This window comes from Lactuca sativa, chromosome 5 (assembly GCF_002870075.4).
Source record: "Lactuca sativa cultivar Salinas chromosome 5, Lsat_Salinas_v11, whole genome shotgun sequence".
In the NCBI taxonomy this organism is placed as follows: Eukaryota; Viridiplantae; Streptophyta; class Magnoliopsida; order Asterales; family Asteraceae; genus Lactuca; species Lactuca sativa.
In genome coordinates this window covers 269,908,705-269,927,417 of record NC_056627.2, presented here as the reverse complement: position 1 = coordinate 269,927,417, position 18,713 = coordinate 269,908,705, and the positions used below count along the sequence as shown (strand labels likewise).

Genomic DNA, 18,713 nt, shown 5'->3' with positions numbered 1-18,713 from the left:
GTAGATTTGAAGTAGATAGCAATTGTGATATTTGCATTCTCAAAGTCGTTAGTGGAGCTGTGTGGTTAACCGGCACACTAACATGGACTTGTGAGAAGTGGAAAAGGTTTAAACAATTGAGACTATGATTACGGCATCCCTTTTCATAGTTCTGAAATTGTTCAGACACACATGTGAGCTATCTAAGATAAGGTGTATGATATTGATAAAGTTTTATCAAAGCAATCTAGTATCAGAAATCTAAACTTTGGTAAGAAAGTCAATAAAGTATAATTTTTTCTAGAAGTTCAACTGTTTTCTGAGTACATGTTAAAGCTAGTGGGAGCATAAGTGTTATGCTAATAATCATCATGTTAGTGGGAGCATGATAATTATGATAGAGGTTGCAAGTTAGCAATGTTAATTATAGAAAACAAAAGGTTCCAATTGGGAAAAAGTTGTTTTGCTATAATTAAGGGAGAGTAAATTATACTTCATCTTAAATCTAAAAGCTTAGATTGAGGTTTTAATCATATTTAGTCAAGGATATATATATATATATATATATATATATATATGAATTTCATGTTGGAATGGCTCAACATAAGGAAATTCTGTGTATGGGTCCATTATTTGCGTTCTTAAATTCGATTATGATTACGACATCCCTTTTCATAATCTGAATTATGAGAACTTGGTAAATAAAATGGAAATGTTATTGCAAAATACTGGTTTACTCTTTATGTGAGACATCATGAATCATGTCCCATATGCTTCGGATATAGGATCGATTACATGTGCTATATTCATCCTTTCTAAAATTTTCCAAATGCCTGGGGCATTAAGAAGGGAAATGGTCTAGAATTGGATATGACTAAAAGGATCAAACAATTGTCAAAGACAATCTAAGGTTACCAAAGATTGGTTGCTTGAGAACAGTTGGAAGTATAGTGATAATTCTGGAAGGACCATATTGATATAATATGTAAGGAGGAAACTATTGTTCAGAAGTGATAGTCAAAATGGAATATAGAAATGTTTCAAAGTTAGAAATTATTCAATCTGTGTAAGATTAGGAAACTTAATGCAAGAAGGATGTTTCCAAGGAGTTAATCTCCTTTGGAATGCTCTGTAATGTTTGTTGACAAGTCTTTCTGACTTTGTGCATAATCATTACAAGAGGATCAATGCATATAAGTTTAAAATCTAACAGATTTCAATAAATGGCATAAATTTGGAATTCTTGCATTTGCAGTAAGGATTTGGGACTATGAAAAGAGGATCATTGGAGTTATGTTCAATTGATCTATTTTACAAATTAAAGATCATAGACAAACATAGTATGCATACTTGGTGTATGGCATGACTAGTGTTTAGAAAACATAGTGTACATGTTTGGAGCATGGGACAACTATTGTCTTAAATTCAAGAATAAAGTTGATAGCTGAAACAGTATACAATGAATAATGTGTAATCATATGGTGATAAATAAAAGGTGTTTTATTTATGTTCATAGGTTTTGATACCATATTCGATTCAATTATTCTTGTGTTTCATTTTGCATGTTTTGACTTCCAAAATAAACTAGGTCATTGTTCCGGATGACTTAGTTATTCAAACCATCCACAGTCTGTCATATGTTGGAAGTAGATATGAATTAAGACTGTCATGGATTGGCTTGTAGAGGTATAAGATGTTGGACAAAGGGCTACAACACTCATGAGTGCTCATAAGTTCTGAGTATTGGATTCAACTCGCGCTCATTGGAATCACTTCATGGATTTTATCACGAGTGATCATGAGACGATAATATCTTATATTCTTCAAACCTAGAGATATGAGTTGTTACTATGAGTTGGTTATACATTGATTGCACGAAAACGCATTGGTAACTTGATGTTATAAAACATGCCTTTGTGTATGATTCAACAAGTAGTAGAACAAGCCATATGAGTCGAAGTTTATCCATTCCTTTTACCTTCGAGATAAAAGCGATATCTGTGGGCCCTTCGATGATTTGGTGATGACAAACGTAAGTGCTTGGCTGGGCGTAGACTGATTTGATTTGTTCAATTAGTCTGTCGTCATAAATCATAAATCGGGAAACAACAAATGGACAGAGAGAATGATTATAATCCATGTCTCGGTCCATATGATATCTAGAATCGAGGAATATATGATCACTTATTTAATGGACATGTCATTTGATTTGTTCAGAGTTTGACAGCGGCTTTAAGAGCTACGGTTGCTAGTCGGGATCTTGGAGTCATACTTGAATAATAGTTTTAGATTTATCCAAGTGGGAGATTGTTGGATTAGGTTTCTAAGCCCATAACTATTATTGGTATGTATTCGACCCGAGAGTAGCATGGTCCATTTGGGTTGCATATCATCAGGACAAGTTGTTAGGATGAACTTTTGAGAGAAGGTTATTTATGGTTTATTAATATATTATAAGTAATAATATATTAATATGAAATCATATGTTTTAATTAGTATTGATCAAGAATTAATTTGAAATTAATTTAGTGGTCGGAAGAGACTAATTAAGTCTATGGGGACTAATTATGATAATTAGTTATATTTATATGTGTTGGGCTTATGATCCATGTTGGACCAAGTTTATGTATGGATACATAAAGAGTTGGGCCACATGAACCATGGATCATAAAACCCATGGGTATGGATTTGAATTATATCCATGACCCTAGAAATCCCACATATAAATAGATACTTCATTGCCCAAAATCGCCACTTGTATCTTTTTAGAGTTCATGGTGTCTTTTGTGTGCATGGAATTCTCTCTCAGGTTCATCCTTTGTCCATGGTGTGTTGTGATTCCATTTGAGGCTTCCACACTATTGGGGCTAAGCTCTTTAAGGCCAAATCCACCGAGAATTCAAGCTCCATCAAAAGGTATGTCATGCTAACTAGTATATTATATTTTTATGTTAAATGCATGCTAGTTGTAAGATTAATACCTTGGAAACCATTTGCATGTATAATTAGTGAAAACATAGATCCAAGGTATTTAGGGTTTTATGTGCACCATAGGATGTTGTAGTATACCAAAACCCAACAACAATCTCATTTTTAGACCAATCGGTTGTAGAAGTTTTATGTTGGTGTGTGGGGGAACAAGAAATAGTTGGTGGTTGCATCCATTTTTTGAAACCTTAGCAAATGAAGTAACAGTGAGCAACAATAGAATTTAGAATAAAAGTGATTTAATGAGATCGATGTTAGAGAAAGGAGAAGTGGTAGTGGATATTTTAAGATCATAGTGCTTCTATGGTGGATGGTGATTGTCGAGGCCCAAAAACTTAATAACCCTAAATATTACACACTAAAATAGTGTATAGTGGTAAAAGGGATCGAATCCATGGAGATTGGTTCAATTTTATAACTCTATAGAAAATCTCTTTGTAAAAATACTTGTAAAATGACAATAAATTAAAACCGGGGGGGGGGGGGGGGTGGGGGGGGTTGGTCTTTTGAAATACTTGAAATAAACTAGAATTAAACTAAGATTTAAATAGACAATTTCAACAAAAATAAGAGTTTGATGTAAAATCAATAAGGGAATGATGGTTGACTTAAGGTTTCCTCACTTTGACCTTTTATGAACATATCATTAGAATCCAATGGTGCAATACTTGATTTAAATCCTCAATTTGACTATAGTAATCCAAGAAAATTGAGATTACCTAGACTTTTCTTAGTTGTTAAAATGGTTAGAGAAGCTCATAACTATTTCCTTAGTTAAAGTCACAATTTCCATTAAGTCGTGATTTTTTTGTATTTATGAATAGCATGAGTTGTATAAGTATTGTGAATGGTTTTTTTATGCATACAAGGTATTTAATGATTTGTGAATGAAAATTTGAAATTTTGAAAATTGCCTTTAAGTCGTGAACACTATAATGAGTGTCATAAACTGCTTTATTAAACCGTGAATTAAATTCTTGAAATGTGTGTTTTTAATTTGAGAATATAGTAATGAATGTATAATTTTGTGTATTAAAAAACAAATTTATTATACTAAGTTGTGAATTTGTGTATTAAATTGTGAATTTACTGTATTAAGCTGTAAATTTTGTATATTAAACTGTGAATTAACTATATGAGGAGTTTTAAGTTGATAATACGGCTGTGAATTTATACTTTATGTATTAAGATATTAATTTATTGTAATAAGTTGTGATTTTATGTATTAAACTATGATTTTTATGTTTTAAACTGTAAATTAACTGCATTATCTGTGAATTTTTTGTTTAAATTGTATTAACTATATTAAGTTGTGAATTTTTTTTATTAAATTGTTGTTTTGTATTTAAAAATGTGAATTAATTGCATTAAGCTGTGAATTTTCTGTTTAAACTGTTAATTGACTGTATTAAGCTATGCATTTTAAATGAATTTTGTGTTAAAATATGAATGTTTTATGTAAGTATGTTTATATTGATGTTCTTATGAATATATTTATTTTTTGTGTTGTATAAATATGTAAAAATGTATTAGTTTTTATTATTATTTTGCATTAAACTCAAAATTAGTGAATTATAAGGTTTTTTAAACTGTGAATATAATATTTAAGCTATGAATCTATGATTTAATATATATGATTTTATATACAAATCTGATTTAGAAGGAATAATGGATACGACGGTGGCACGGCTGGTTGCTGGTGGCATGTGGTAGTTGGTGGTGTCAAAGTTTTCATTTGACTTATCTGAATATGTATATTCGTGTATATAAATATAAATTGTATTAATTTATGAATTTTATGTATTAAACTGAGAATGGACTGTATTAAAGTGTGTATTTTATATAAATTTTGTTTTAAAGTATGAATGAATATATGCAAGAAAATAATAGACTGTGAATTAGTGAAATAATATGTTTATTAACTGTAAATATGATATTTTGAAGAGAGAAAATTAAAATTGTCAAGACATAATTTTATTTTATTTTTATTAAATTTTATATATTTGGCTGCAAAAATGAAATTGTATGTTTTAAAAAGTATTACCAAAGAAATAGGAGCCAAAATGTTTGTTCTATTAAGCTGTGAATACGGCCAGAAAACTGCCTCGAAATTTGGTGTTACTCCGGTGGTCGTCCGACGTTGGTCTGGCGGTGGTCCGACGGCGGTCCGACGACAAGTGGTAACTTTTGTAAACTAGGGAATAGAAAAGTTTGCTTAAAATAATATTAATGTTTGATTTGTCCAAAATACCTTTAATGAAAATATTTTAAAAATGGTTCATAGGGTTCTTAATATTTTTTGTTCTCATTTGAACCACTATATATATATATATATATATATATATATATATATATATATATATATATATATATATATATATATATATACACACACACACACAAGGTGTGAGACCCGTGTATTACACGGATTGATTTAAAAAAAGTTTAAACATTAAAGTGTAAAAAAAAATATTTTTTAATGTACAACTTTAAAATAAAAAAAGAAAAAAACGTATTTATTGCAATTTAATATCATATATATGATATTTAATATTTTACATATATAAGTATATGACTTTAATTTTAAATATTAAAACAAACCAAAAATTGAGAAGTGAATAATATTTATTTCAAAAATACTAAAAAATGACAAGTGTCAAAATTCATGAGAGACTGACATGTGGCAAAAAAACCTTCATTTATTAAGGAGGATATATATATATATATATATATATATATATATATATATATATATATATATATATATATATATATATATATATATATATACTAGTTTATAACCTATGGAAACCATGGTTACAAAATTAATTGAATTTTTATAATAAAAACTCAAAACTATTAATCAATTATTTTAAATAAATTATTAATTATGAGATTTTTTAATTATATATAATTATATTGATTTAAATAAATGTGTGAAATTATATCACTTTATAATTTGTATTAATTTTATTTTAATTTTTATTCTAATGTTACTATTTTAATGTAATTAAAGTGAGAAATTTAAATTTTGAATTTTGAAATGAAGAATCAATAGGTTGACAAGTGGCATTCATTAATTAGAAGACATAATAGGGTGACACATGACAAAAAGAGAATAACATATGCATTAATTATAAGGCCTAATAGAATGACACATGTCAAAAGGAGAATAAAACTATTCTTTTATTAGAATAGGTATATATATATATATATATATATATATATATATATATATATATATATAATGCAGAAAATAAATAAACACATAGAATAGTTTATTATTCATCAGGATAATTTAATTAAAATTTGTAAAAAAAAAAAAAAAAAAAAACTTATTTTGTGATAACTCAAAATGTTTAAATTAGAGAGATCATTGTATTAAGTTAAATACGTTAATTAAATAGCTTGTCTAATTTAAATCAATCCTTTGAAAAAACCAAGTGACTCTTGAAACCGTCTCTCTTGCCTTCTCATTTTCTTGTCAACTATAAACCCAATTATACTTAGGACGACTATACACTAAATAGGGTTTTGAAGGCTTGAATATTTGTTTGTGTGGATCATTGTTTTCGGGTACAGTTGTGATATATGGATTCTATTTTGGATCATCATTGACATTTTTATCACTGCAAAAGGTAAAACCTACAGAATCTATTGTAGTTTTGTTTTCGTTGCTCGAGTTACACAAACCTAGATCCAATAACCAGATCATGATTTTTTTTTTTAAGGTAAATAGCAAAAAAAAAAAAAAAAACACATTCAGTTTATACCAAAATTCTAATTTGACATTGTGTTTTTTTTTTTGTCTCAAATTTGACATTGTGTTTTTCAATTTGTTATAATTCTGATAACTTGACCGGTCAGCCAGGTTACATGTTGAATTACTGACGTGACATGATTACGTGTCAGTTTTGATGACGTGACATTCAAACATGATATGCTGACGTGTCAAAATTGATTTTTTTTTCCACAAAAATAAGTTTTCATTTTTTTTCTATTTTGACACTAAGTTTAATTTTTCTTTCAATTTTGACACTATGTTTTTTTGTTCCAAATCGAATATCATTTTCTCTAATTTTGTTCAATGTTGACAATTTTCTATTTAAAACCATATAAATATTTTTTTAATAAATTTAAACCGTATAAATGTTTTTTTTTCAATAAAAAACCATAGTTTTGTATAAACACAAGTTTTTTTTTTTTTTTTTTTTTTTTTTTTTTTTTTTTTTTTTTTACATTCTAACCATAATTTTATATATAAATATGTATTAGTTATATAAAAACCGTATTTTATATTAAATACGTAACTTTAAAATGAGTTTGGAGGTTTGAATGCGTGTAACCGATCAAAACCCGGATGTCAAGTTTGCAACCCATGAAATTTTTATAGTTAGTTTGATTCTCATGATACAACTAATACATATTTATACATTATGCTTTGAATGAAAAAAAAAAAAAAAAAACCCTTGTATTTAAATAAAAATGTGGTTTTTAAACGAAAAAAATATATTTATACAGTTTAAAATGTAATAAAAAATATATTTATACGGTTTCAAATGGAAAATTGTCAAAATTAAACAAAATTTGATAAATGATGTTCGATTTGGAACAAAAAAATATAATGTCAAAATTGAAAGAAAAAATTAAACTTAGTGTCAAAATCGAAAAAAAAAAAAAAAAAAAAGTGAAAACTTAGTGTTTTTTGTGGAAAAAATTCAATTTTGACACATCAGTATATCATGTCTGCATGCCACGTCATCAAAACTAATTCATCATCATGCCACGTCAACATGTAACCTGATTGATCGGTTAAGTGGTCAGAATTATAACAAATTGAAAAACACGGTGTCAAATTTGAGTAAAAAAAAACAGTGTCAAATTAGAATTTTTATATAAACAGAGTGTTTTTTTTTTTTTTATGTTATTTACCCTTTTTTTTTTACGTTGCTTTTGTTGCTATTGTTGCTATAATCGCTTTGTATTATTCCGAATAAGCATCGTGATCCAACAATATAATTTATCTTCAAACAAAAGTTAATGTGTATCACCTTTGTATGAATACGAATAATATAAAAAGAAATCCTTAAAACGATAAAAAAAAAATTATAACTTTAGAGTTTCATTGTAATATTATGGTAACCTAAAAAAAATAATAAATAAAAAAATCTGGTTTCATAGGTAAAATGTTAAAAGAGAACATTTTTTTTATAGATATCATGTTATTAGTGAACAATTGAGCATAAAAACGAACTTAGTATAAAACCAAACATTTTTTTTTTGTAAATACGGAGGATTTTATGACAATTCTTCTTCTTCTTCTTTTTTTTTTTTTTAATATTCAAATACTTAACATTTTATGAAAATTATCAAAAAAATCTTACAAATAATTATCAAAACGTCATGTCATCTTGCGATATTTAGACCATAAATAAAAGACTAAAGTGCACAAATAGTCCCTGTGGTTTGCTCAAAATTGTCACTTTGGTCCAAAAAAATTTGGACTAGCACCAGAGGTCCAAAACTTTCACTTTGTTGCGTTTTTTGTCCAATCTATTATGTCTTTTTTCAAAATAACGGATTTGCCCCTATTAATATGTTTTTCTCTTTTTTTTCTTATTTGCTTTTCTGATTTACAGATTAAAAAAATAAAAATAAATATATAGCTAATAACCCACCAAACCCCACCCCACCTCTCTCTCTCTCTCTCTCTCTCTTCAAACCCGTCAGAATAGGAAAGCAAAAGCAGCAGGGCTGCCATTGCCACCCTCCGTCACCGTTGCTGTGGAATCCCATCGGACACCACCAACCTTTTGACACCACATGAAGATCTCACCTCGATGCAGGTTCACAACTCAGCTCGTCGGAACCCTAGTTGTAAGGATGATGAATCTCGCGGGGCTTCATCCCGAAATTCCATGGACATCCCCCAAATTCAAAGTTACATTTGATACTTTTGTGATTAGGGGAGTCATCGGACCTGAGCGAATCTTTGGTTCCGGAGGTTTGTATAGAAGTTTGATATGACTTTTTCTAATCGGCGACGGTGGATGCAGGGAAGACGTTTATAGGTGTGTTGTTGTTCTTTGCCTTGCAAAATGAAGGGGTTAATTTGACGTGCCCTACGCCCTTCTTATGAGTAGCAAGGCGGCGGTGGCAGTCTACTGTGGTGGTCGGAGTCCGTTCCAGCGGCTCCGATTACTATGTATCGGGTCGGAATCGGCGGAGAAAGTGAATGGGTGTGGAGAGGGGCCCAGTGGTGGCCGAAATCTGTGGCTGCAGGTTGTCTTCCTTGCTGGAAAGTCTCCACCTTCATTGGTGGTTTTCTCAATTCAGGAAAAAAAAAACGAAGAAGGGGGGAAATAGATTAGAGGTTAGGGGATGTTGGATGGTGGTGGGTCACGGTGGCAGTGGGTAGTCGAGGGTGGTAGCCCTTGACTGCCCTTGATTCCCTCTTCGATCCTTAACAATAATTCAGTGAGATGGAGGGAAAAGGAGGCAAGATGGTGAAGTTTTTTTTTCCAACAATGGAGAGAGAGAGAGAGAGAGAGAGAGAGAGAGAGAGAGAGATTTATTTTCTTGTTTTAGAGATAGAATTATTTTTATTTTTGTTTTTTGTTTTTTTTTTAAATTAGAAAATCAGAAAAGCAAATAAAAAAAGAGAAAATCATATTGACGTAGGTAGATCCGTCATTTTGAAAATAATCAAAACATATTGGACCAATGACGCAACAAAATGAAAGTTTTGGACCACTGGCGCTAGTTCAAACCTTTTTGGACCAAAGTGGCATTTTTCGAGATACCACAAGGACCATTTGTGCAGTTTTGTCTAAATAAAATTTCGCCATTTTTTTTTTCAATTGTACATCCAAGATTTGTACTCGAAGTCATATCAAATTTTTTGTGCTCACTCGATATATATATATATATATATATATATATATATATATATATATATATATATATATATATATATATATATATATATATCGTTCTAAACTAAGAACGATAATCAAATGACTAAACTGCACAAATGGTCCCTGTAGTTTACTCAAAATTGTCACTTTGGTCCAAAAAAGTTTGGACTAGCACCAGAGGTCTAAATTTTTCATTTTGTTGCTTATTTGGTCCAGTCTATCTTGATTTTTTTTAAAATGACGGATTTGCCCCTGTTATATGATTTTCTCTATTTTCTTATTTGTTTTTTCTGATTTTCAGATTTAAAAAAAAAATAATAATAAATCTCTCACTCACTCACTCTCTCTCTCTCTCTCTCTCTCTCTCTCTCTCTCTCTCTCCTTCCTTCTTCATTTGTTCTTCAAGGTTCTCAAGAACCCCTTATCGTCGACTCCACCACCGTAGTCGCCGTTAGCCACCACGACCTTTAGCTCCACCTTCAGCCCATATCATCCCCGCTACCACCATCCATCTGTAAACCCTTGCTCTAATATTGTCGCCGTTGTCCAAAACTGTAAACCTTAATTTTTTCGGCGGTCTGAAAAATTCCGCTGCAACTCGACAAAGCTCTAGATCTGTAAACCACCGTTCTTCTGGCGAGCCTCTTCTATCTCCATCTTTCTCTGCTAGCAAACCCTAGCGATTTGGTGATGACGTTCCAAAGAAGACGAAGGGCGGCGACAAGTTAGGGTTTTCAGAAAACCCTAATTGGTTATTCTTGTTTCAATGTCGCTATCATCTACCAAAAAACCTAGCTTCGTCATCTTCATCAGCAAACCCTAGTGCTGGTATGTGTTGAACGACGCCCTTACCTTCGTCTCTCCAGATCCTACGAGAAAAAAGAGAAGTGGGTGACGAACAGATCAGGTGACAAATAGATCTGCTTGTTAATTTCTTATTCTTATTTTTTGGCAGATTTGGTGATGTTGGTGGTTTGGCGGTCATTATGTGTTGATGACAATCGATGGTGTTTCAATGGTGGTGTGATGATCTGATGGAGAAAATGATGGGTTGTGGGGTTGTGTTTTTGGGTTGTGTCTGGTGGTAGTATAATGTGGAATGGTGGCTTGATGGTGGTCACGGTGGTGGGATTTAGGGATGAGATTTAGAACCGGAAAACCGGACCGGAACCGAAATCGAACCGGAACCGGACCTGTTAGAACCGGAATATATAGAACCGGGTCCGGTTCCGAGTTTAAAAATTGGCTTTATCCGGGTTCCGGGTAATCCGGGTTTGGGTCCATTGGGTCCGGGTAAACCGGGTCTAAAATCCGGAATTGGTTTTTGGAACCGGAACCACTTTTTGTGAAACGTTTACAAGATGCATATCTTATTCGTTTCAACTCCAATTGACATACGGTTTTTTCCAACATGTAGTTTAGAGTTTGTACATGATTCTAGACTATAAATTTTTCATTTTTAGTTTTATATTAATTGACTTACAGTCCTCAAAAGTTGAGATACCAAAGCTGAAAGTTTTTAGTTTTTTAGTATTTTTGTATTCGGTAAAAGTTTTAAAGAATGCATATCTAATTCGTTTGAAGTCGGATTGACATGTGGTTTTTTCCAAATTCTAGTTTACAGTTTGTACATGAGTTTAGACTATAATTTTGTCATTTTTGGTTTAACATTCAATGATTTACAGTCTTCCGAAGTCGGGATATCAGAATTGAAAATTTTCAACTTTTCAGCTATTTGTTTTTGTACTTTGTATTATGTGAAAATATTAACACAAGTATATATCATTCGTTTAAATTCAGATTGACATGCGTGTTTTTCCAGTGTGTATTTTAGAGTTTGTACATGATTTTAGACTCTAATTTTGTTAATTGTGGTTTCGTATTCAATAAGTTACAGCCCCCCCCCCCCCCCCCCCCAAGTGGGGATATCAATATGAAAATTTTCAAAATTCAACCCACTAAGTTGTAAGTAATTACCAAAAAATTCCGGTTTTTTTCGGGTTTTCCGGGTCTAAACCCACTTTATCCTGTTCCAACCTACCCACTTTGATGTTTCCGGGTTTTCCGGTTCTAGACCCACTTTACCCGGAACCATACCCGGAACCGAACCGGAACCGGTTCCTATATACCGGTCCGGTTTCCGGTTCTATAAATCCCGTTAACCGGTTCCGGGTTTTCCGGGTCCGGGTCCGGGTTTGGACCCACTTTCATCCCTAGTGGGATTAGAGACGGAGAAGGGTGGCTTTGGGTGGTGATAGAAGATGAAAGGTTCAACTGAGGTTGAAGGTTGGTGAAGGTAATGAATACGAGGGGAGAGAGAGAGAGAGAGAGAGAGAGAGAGAGATTATTTTTATTTTATTTTATTTTATTTAAATCTGAAAATCATAAATACAAATAAGAAAAAAGCGAAAATCATATTAACAGGGGCAAACCCGTCATTTAAAAAAAATCAAAACAGATTGGACCAAACAAGCAACAAAATGAAAACTTTGGACCTCTGGTGCTAGTCCAAACTTTTTTGGACAAAAGTGGTAATTTTGAACAAACCACATGGACCATTTGTGCAGTTTAGTCTAATCAAATAGATAATCTTTTTTCATCAAACACTAATCCAATGAGACAAGTAAATGACATTCATATAATTCATTCCACAAAGAGCAACAAAGTAGGAGTGATTTTATTGGCTTTCATATAAGTTTTATGGGGTATAGGGACAACAAGATTTTCAAAGGCATGGTCATGAATTGTAATTCTATTTTTTGGAAAATTAAAACCACATCCTTTTGGTGGATAAAAAGTAGAGTTAGAAAAGATAGATTTTTGTCGTTGGATAATTGGAACATCAGTCCCGGTTGATCGATGTTGTATTTCTGCTAATGCTCACTAGCATCTTGCTGTTTAATAAATTTCTTGCTGTGCAAAAATCCACAAAAAGAACAATTTTCATAAAATAAAAAATTCGTTGCAATATATATCAGTTATACATAACACATTTTATTTATACATATTTATCGAAGAAAGGAAAGGAAAAAGGCTCACATTGTCTATAAGTGGATTGCTAGGCTTGAAAGAAGTATATATGTTTTTTTTTAAATAATATATCCATACCGAATAGTTTAATAAAGAAGCTTAATAAGATAAAATGTTTAGTTGAGATTTAGTTAATTAAACTCAATTAAGTTGTCATTTTAGAGTTCAACTGTCATTATGGGAAATTCAAACTTTTTAATCTTTAAATAAATTTCATAAATTAGGATTTGTAATAAATGGTTTAAATATGTTTTATTAAAATTTTTAAAATTTAATGCATTGTAGGAAAAAATAATAATGTAAAATAGAAAATAAAATCGCTATATGTCAATCTTTAGAGAGTTCAACGAATTGTGAGTTCTCTAATGATATAATAAAGGCCTAGATTTATTAACCTTTGTGAGTTAGGTTGGACGATGATCTCCCGCATTTACATTCATGTCTTGAAAATCCATCGTTGGAATATAAGGCCCTTGATCATATAGAATGCCTCTAAATATACGTCCTCCTATGTTTATGGATGTTTCATATGCATATTGATCCACAACTTCATTTTCTCTTGAAGTTGTTGCCACTCGTACACATGTAAATGTAGATTCACCACTCACCTCCATCGGAAAATGTCCTCCAATCCCTATGATAATAAAAGCACATATGATGATGATGAAACATACCACTTATGGCTTATTCAAACCATTAAGTACAACACCGAGGTAACGTACCAGATGACAATGAAAGATTTATTTGTTGTTGTTCAATAGAAGAAGTTGTTGTTGAGTTTCGTACAAGAATCTGTCTGGTAGAAACCGGAACCCAAGTGCTCTTGACATGGGTTTGACAATTAAATCCATGTCCTTTACAGCAACTCCTACACCTGTAGTACAAACAATCCTTCTTTGCCTTGTTACCACAATCGAGGCACCTCATCATCCGCAACCACCGTACAATCCCCCTCTTTGTTGTTGTTGTCTTCAAAGATGAGAGTCTTTGTTAACTTTTTACTTCATATGCATATATACATGCATGTGCAAACGAGAGATTGTTTTGATATATATGTTGAGAGAAAGAGAGAAATTCGTGTACCACCTTTTTCATTACTTGATATGGAAAAATTGTTTTCTTAAGGTTTTCGAGTTAAATGCAATGATACATGTTTTAAAGGCTCATAAGTAAATTATCGTCGTTTTAGATTCGTAAACCCTTTTGTAAACAATTGCAAATCTTATTTTATGGGAAGGAGTATCAACTTTTGCTGTGTTAAGCTTTTCCGCCGCACTCTTTTTGCAAAGGACTTTATTTTTAATTTTTAATTGTTAACCCCCCCCCCCCCCCCCCCCCCCCCCCCCCCACACACACACACACACACAAAAAAAAAAAAAAAAAAAAAAAAAAAAAAAAAAAAAGCAGAATTTTGAGGGGCCCTACCGTACGGATATTCTAATTTCATTCCAATAATTAATTAATATCATCTCATATCAAACTAGTTTATTTATTTTCTTCTACTAGATGTAAAATTACAATAAGGTTCACATTCGATATCTTAAAATGTGTACTATTAAATTTGTAAGTAAATACAGGATATGATTTATCAAAAATCATTTTTATCATAACTGCACGTATTTTCTTTGATTCTAGTCCCATAACATTTGTTTTAAATAAGCAATTTAGAGAGGATATGATCTAAAATAGGCATTGATTGAATATATGTTTTTAACATACAATTTAACTACGGAAAATTACTATCACTAATCGTCTATATGTGAATCAATGAATCTTGCAGTTATTATCATAAGGGAGCTGATATTGCAACCGAAAGTTTTGATATTGCCACTGAATAAGTAATAAAAGGACAATTATATCCTTAACTTTTTAATTATAAAATACCATAAATTAACATATATGAAAGCTAGAGTTGCTGTTTCTTTTGTTCTTTAATAAATAAGATAAAATGCATTTATTTATTGTTATTATTTGTTATAAATAAAACTTATTTAATTGCATCACCATCTTTTTCCCATGAACACCGTCATCTCCACCACAATTATTTTACGCCACACACTACTCTCAGGCAGCCCCCGTCATCTTTCATAATCAAACATTGTTCAGCTTTCATCAACATAAATCAACAAGCATCACAAACCCACAAACCCACTTGCCATTATCACCATCTTCTTTTCCCATGTTCCCTCTTCATTCACTTCACCCTACCCCAACCCCATCAAACCTGCAACAAAGAACTACAAACTAAATCACAATCAACGACCCCTTCTTTTCTGATCTTCAGGTCACTATCTTAATTATGAACCACCGTCATCTTCTTTGAGAAGCCCTCATCAATAGGATCCAGTATTCAGTCCATTCACACCATCGGCATCAAGAAGCAAAACAGAAATTAGGATAGAGGCTAACACATATAGCTGGAGCATCGATTTGGGGTGGGTATCGATTCTATTAAGGTATATCTGGGGATTGATTTAGAAGGAGGACCGATTCAGAGTAGGAACTGACGACTTGGAAGAAAGAGTCGTGACCGCGAACGGAAAAAAAGCAGTGCGGGGTCCGGCGAACGAAGAAGCAACATCGATTCTTGAATGGCGACTATCAACGTTTCATCGTTTGGGAAGAAGTCGAAGGAAAAATCAAGAAACCGACGTTCAAGAACTTTATTTCTCTTTTGATATTTTTGTAAAATAAAAATAAGGGCAAAAAGGTCATCACACCTTAAAATTAAGTGGATGGATAAAATAGTTTAAGTGGAAATATCACCTCCCTTATCATAAATTCTTTGAAGATGTTACCATTTATATATATAATTTATTTATTACTAATTGTTAATTGTTAAATTCATGTATTACACTGTGTGATTAAAAAAAGTTAAATATCAAGATTTAAATAGTAAGTATTTTTTAAAGTCAACTTTTGAAATAAACACAAACAAAATAATGAATAAATAAATAATTCAATCTATACTAATAAAACAAAAATCATTGATATATTTTAAATAATAATTATGTTGAATATTAAGGTGTAAACATTAATCATTTTTTAAAGTGAATTTTCGAAATAAACACAAACAAAATAATAAATAAGTACATCACAGGTTGATTAAAAAAAAGTTAAATATGAAGGTGTATACTTATTAAAAGTTAAAACAACAAAATTTACATAATTGAATCATAAAACCATCTTATGGGCATCTACAAGCTATGAATCTATGGTTTTTCTTATAATAGTAACATACTATGAAAACTATGAACTAACCTATTTTAATCTAAAATCACAAAGGGTTAGAATGCATACCTTTAAGTACCATAGTAAACACTCAAGCTTTGATTCTCAAAAGTTCCTTGGAAAGAAAACACCAAAAGTATGATGTCTCTAATGGCTCACACCCAATATCCTTGGAACCCTAAGGAACGATTTAGCGGAGAGGGGGGAAATTTAAATTCTTGTTTTGAAGGCTATGGACGAAAATGTGTTGCATAAGGGTCCTATTTATAGTCGGTGGAACCCTTAATTTGAATAATAAAATAATAATGTTTTAAACATATTCAAATCAGTTTCCTTATCAGCTAAAGAATGCTTCCAAAGCCCTTCTAGACATCTCCTAAAACCATCCACCATATTAGACATTGACCCTAAGATAAGTGATCAACTATCCATTCCTTCAACAAGATATCATATGGAAATGAGACATGGATATTCATTAATCTCATAGCCCAAGATTTTGTTTCTCGATTTCCAATTTATGATGACTTTTTTAGACTACAAACTGAACACATCAGTTTAGTCTTGGCTGACCCAACACTATAATGTCAACATCAAATTACCGACAGCCCTAAAAATACTGTTTTTCCTTTGAAACAAAAGGAATGAATAAACTTTAACAACATAATTACAACCTTTATGTAACGCCCATAAGCTAGGGCTAGATGATTAAAATATAATAGTAATGATTATTATAAAATCCTCGAATATGATAATTATTCGTCGTACGCGTCACTAGGGATGTAAACGAGCCGATCCGAGCCTGATCCTGACCAAGCTCAAGCTTGGTTCGTTTAATTTTGAGGAAGCTCGAGCTCGATTCGAGCCTTAAAATGAAGCTCAAGCTCGGCTCATGAATAATTTAGTGGGATCACGAAGCCTAATCGAGCATAAACGAGTCTCTACATATATATATATATATATATATATATATATATATATATATATATGTACGTGTTTTTGTGTGTGTGTGTGTGTGTGTATATATATATATATATATATATATATATATATATATAAGCTCGTTTAGGCTCACGAGCCCATTAATTGTAGCTCGGCTCGAGCTCGTTTAATAAACGAGCATCATGCTTAAGTTCGAGCTCGGCCTAGGCTCATTTAATTCGATCTCGAGTAGCTCACGAGTAGCTCGGCTCACTTACACCCCTAGCGTCACTAGCAATAAATAGATGTTTTAATAAGAATATTATTTATGATAAATAGTATTGAAGGAAGTGTAGTAGACATGATGAGGATCTTGTGGGTATAAAGAACACCCAAATCTAACTTTGCATGAAGAAGTTACGATCTTTCGAAGTTTCGAGTTCATCTCAATACGACAAAGTATGTCGTAAAATACGAATCAGAGATAGGTTGCTTATTAGCCTAAGAGATCTAAATAAAAATTGTAGTGACCGTAAAAGCGAGAGCGTGCATATAGAGAACGTCCAAATCTGACTTCGTATGAGGAAGTTATGATTTTTCGAAGTTTCAGCCCAGCAGTAAGCGACGCTGAAATCGAAATTCAAATAGGCCAAGTGTTAGCCAAAACAATGCAAAAGAGGGTTGAAGATCTCATAAATACGATCTCGTTGATATAAAGACAGTCATAAACGAAGCTCGTATGAAAAAGTTATGATTTTTATATGGAGTTTAACAATCTAAGCCCTTAAAAATATAAAATTAAAAATAAAGTGAGAATTAGCCGACAGAGTCTAAATGAAAATTATAGTACTCGTCGATAACTATGTGTAGATGTAAAGAACGTCAAAAACAGATCTTGTATGAGAAAGATACGGTTTTTATAAAAATTGAAAATCCATGCGACGCGTAAAAAGAGCATGGGGCACACCTTCTAGAAGGGCGACGCATACCAGCATTTTTTTTGACATGTGTCACAAAGTTGAAGGAGCGATGTAGTTGGAGCGCACAACGCGTAAAAGGTGTGCGGCGAGCCAGGGCAAAAATATGTTATAAATAGAAGCCCAACCCTTATTCACTTCTTCACACCTCCATAACTCTTCTCTAGAATTTCCAATCTTAAAATCCGAAATTTATCTTTATTTTAGAAGCTTTAGTGAAGCCTCGTGATATCAGAGAGCTCGATAACTAGAAGCTCTCTGGTTGGAGTTTTGCTAGTGTAATTTCCAACTTTTTGCCATAAAATCTCTGTAAGTTAAGTTGCACTTATCTTAACTGAAGTGTAACTTTTATTTAAAATCATAATCATTGTTATATATTTATAAATAAGATTATATAGTGATTACAAGTCGTAATACTTATGGGTTTACTTAGGGATTTCATTCTTCCTTGCACCTTGGCTTGAAGTTTCGCCAACTTTTTTTCCTCCCCCTCTTAGGGAAGATTTCTAACCCTCTTAGGTTTGTGAAATTGACCTTTCTCGTAGTTATTTTTATTCCACTCTTTGGTGTCATTGGGTGTGATACCATTAGAGGGATTCTGGTTTGGGTCCTCTCATCCAAGCAACTTCATGGAGGATCAAGATTTCAAGCATGGAGATCAAGGGCTACATAA

At 31.9% G+C, this 18,713-nt stretch overlaps 1 protein-coding gene across 1 annotated transcript; it reads right to left on the bottom strand.

Annotated features, from left to right (window-relative positions):
- Positions 1–13,199: 13,199 nt before the first annotated feature.
- Positions 13,200–13,942, bottom strand: LOC111912435 (protein SHI RELATED SEQUENCE 3). Its single transcript, XM_023908169.3, has 2 exons — positions 13,637–13,942; positions 13,200–13,548 (listed from the first exon to the last, which is right to left on the bottom strand). Exons 1-2 carry the CDS (start codon positions 13,842–13,844, stop codon positions 13,319–13,321), a joined length of 438 nt encoding a protein of 145 aa, XP_023763937.1. The 5' UTR covers positions 13,845–13,942; the 3' UTR covers positions 13,200–13,318.
- Positions 13,943–18,713: the final 4,771 nt, after the last annotated feature.

Coding starts and splice junctions, on each gene's coding strand:
- LOC111912435 (XM_023908169.3), bottom strand. CDS start 13,844: ATGATGAGGTGCCTCGATTGTGGTAACAAGGCAAAGAAGGATTGTTTG. Junction 13,549..13,636: donor AAATCTTTCATTGTCATCTG/GTACGTTACCTC, acceptor TTATTATCATAG/GGATTGGAGGACATTTTCCG.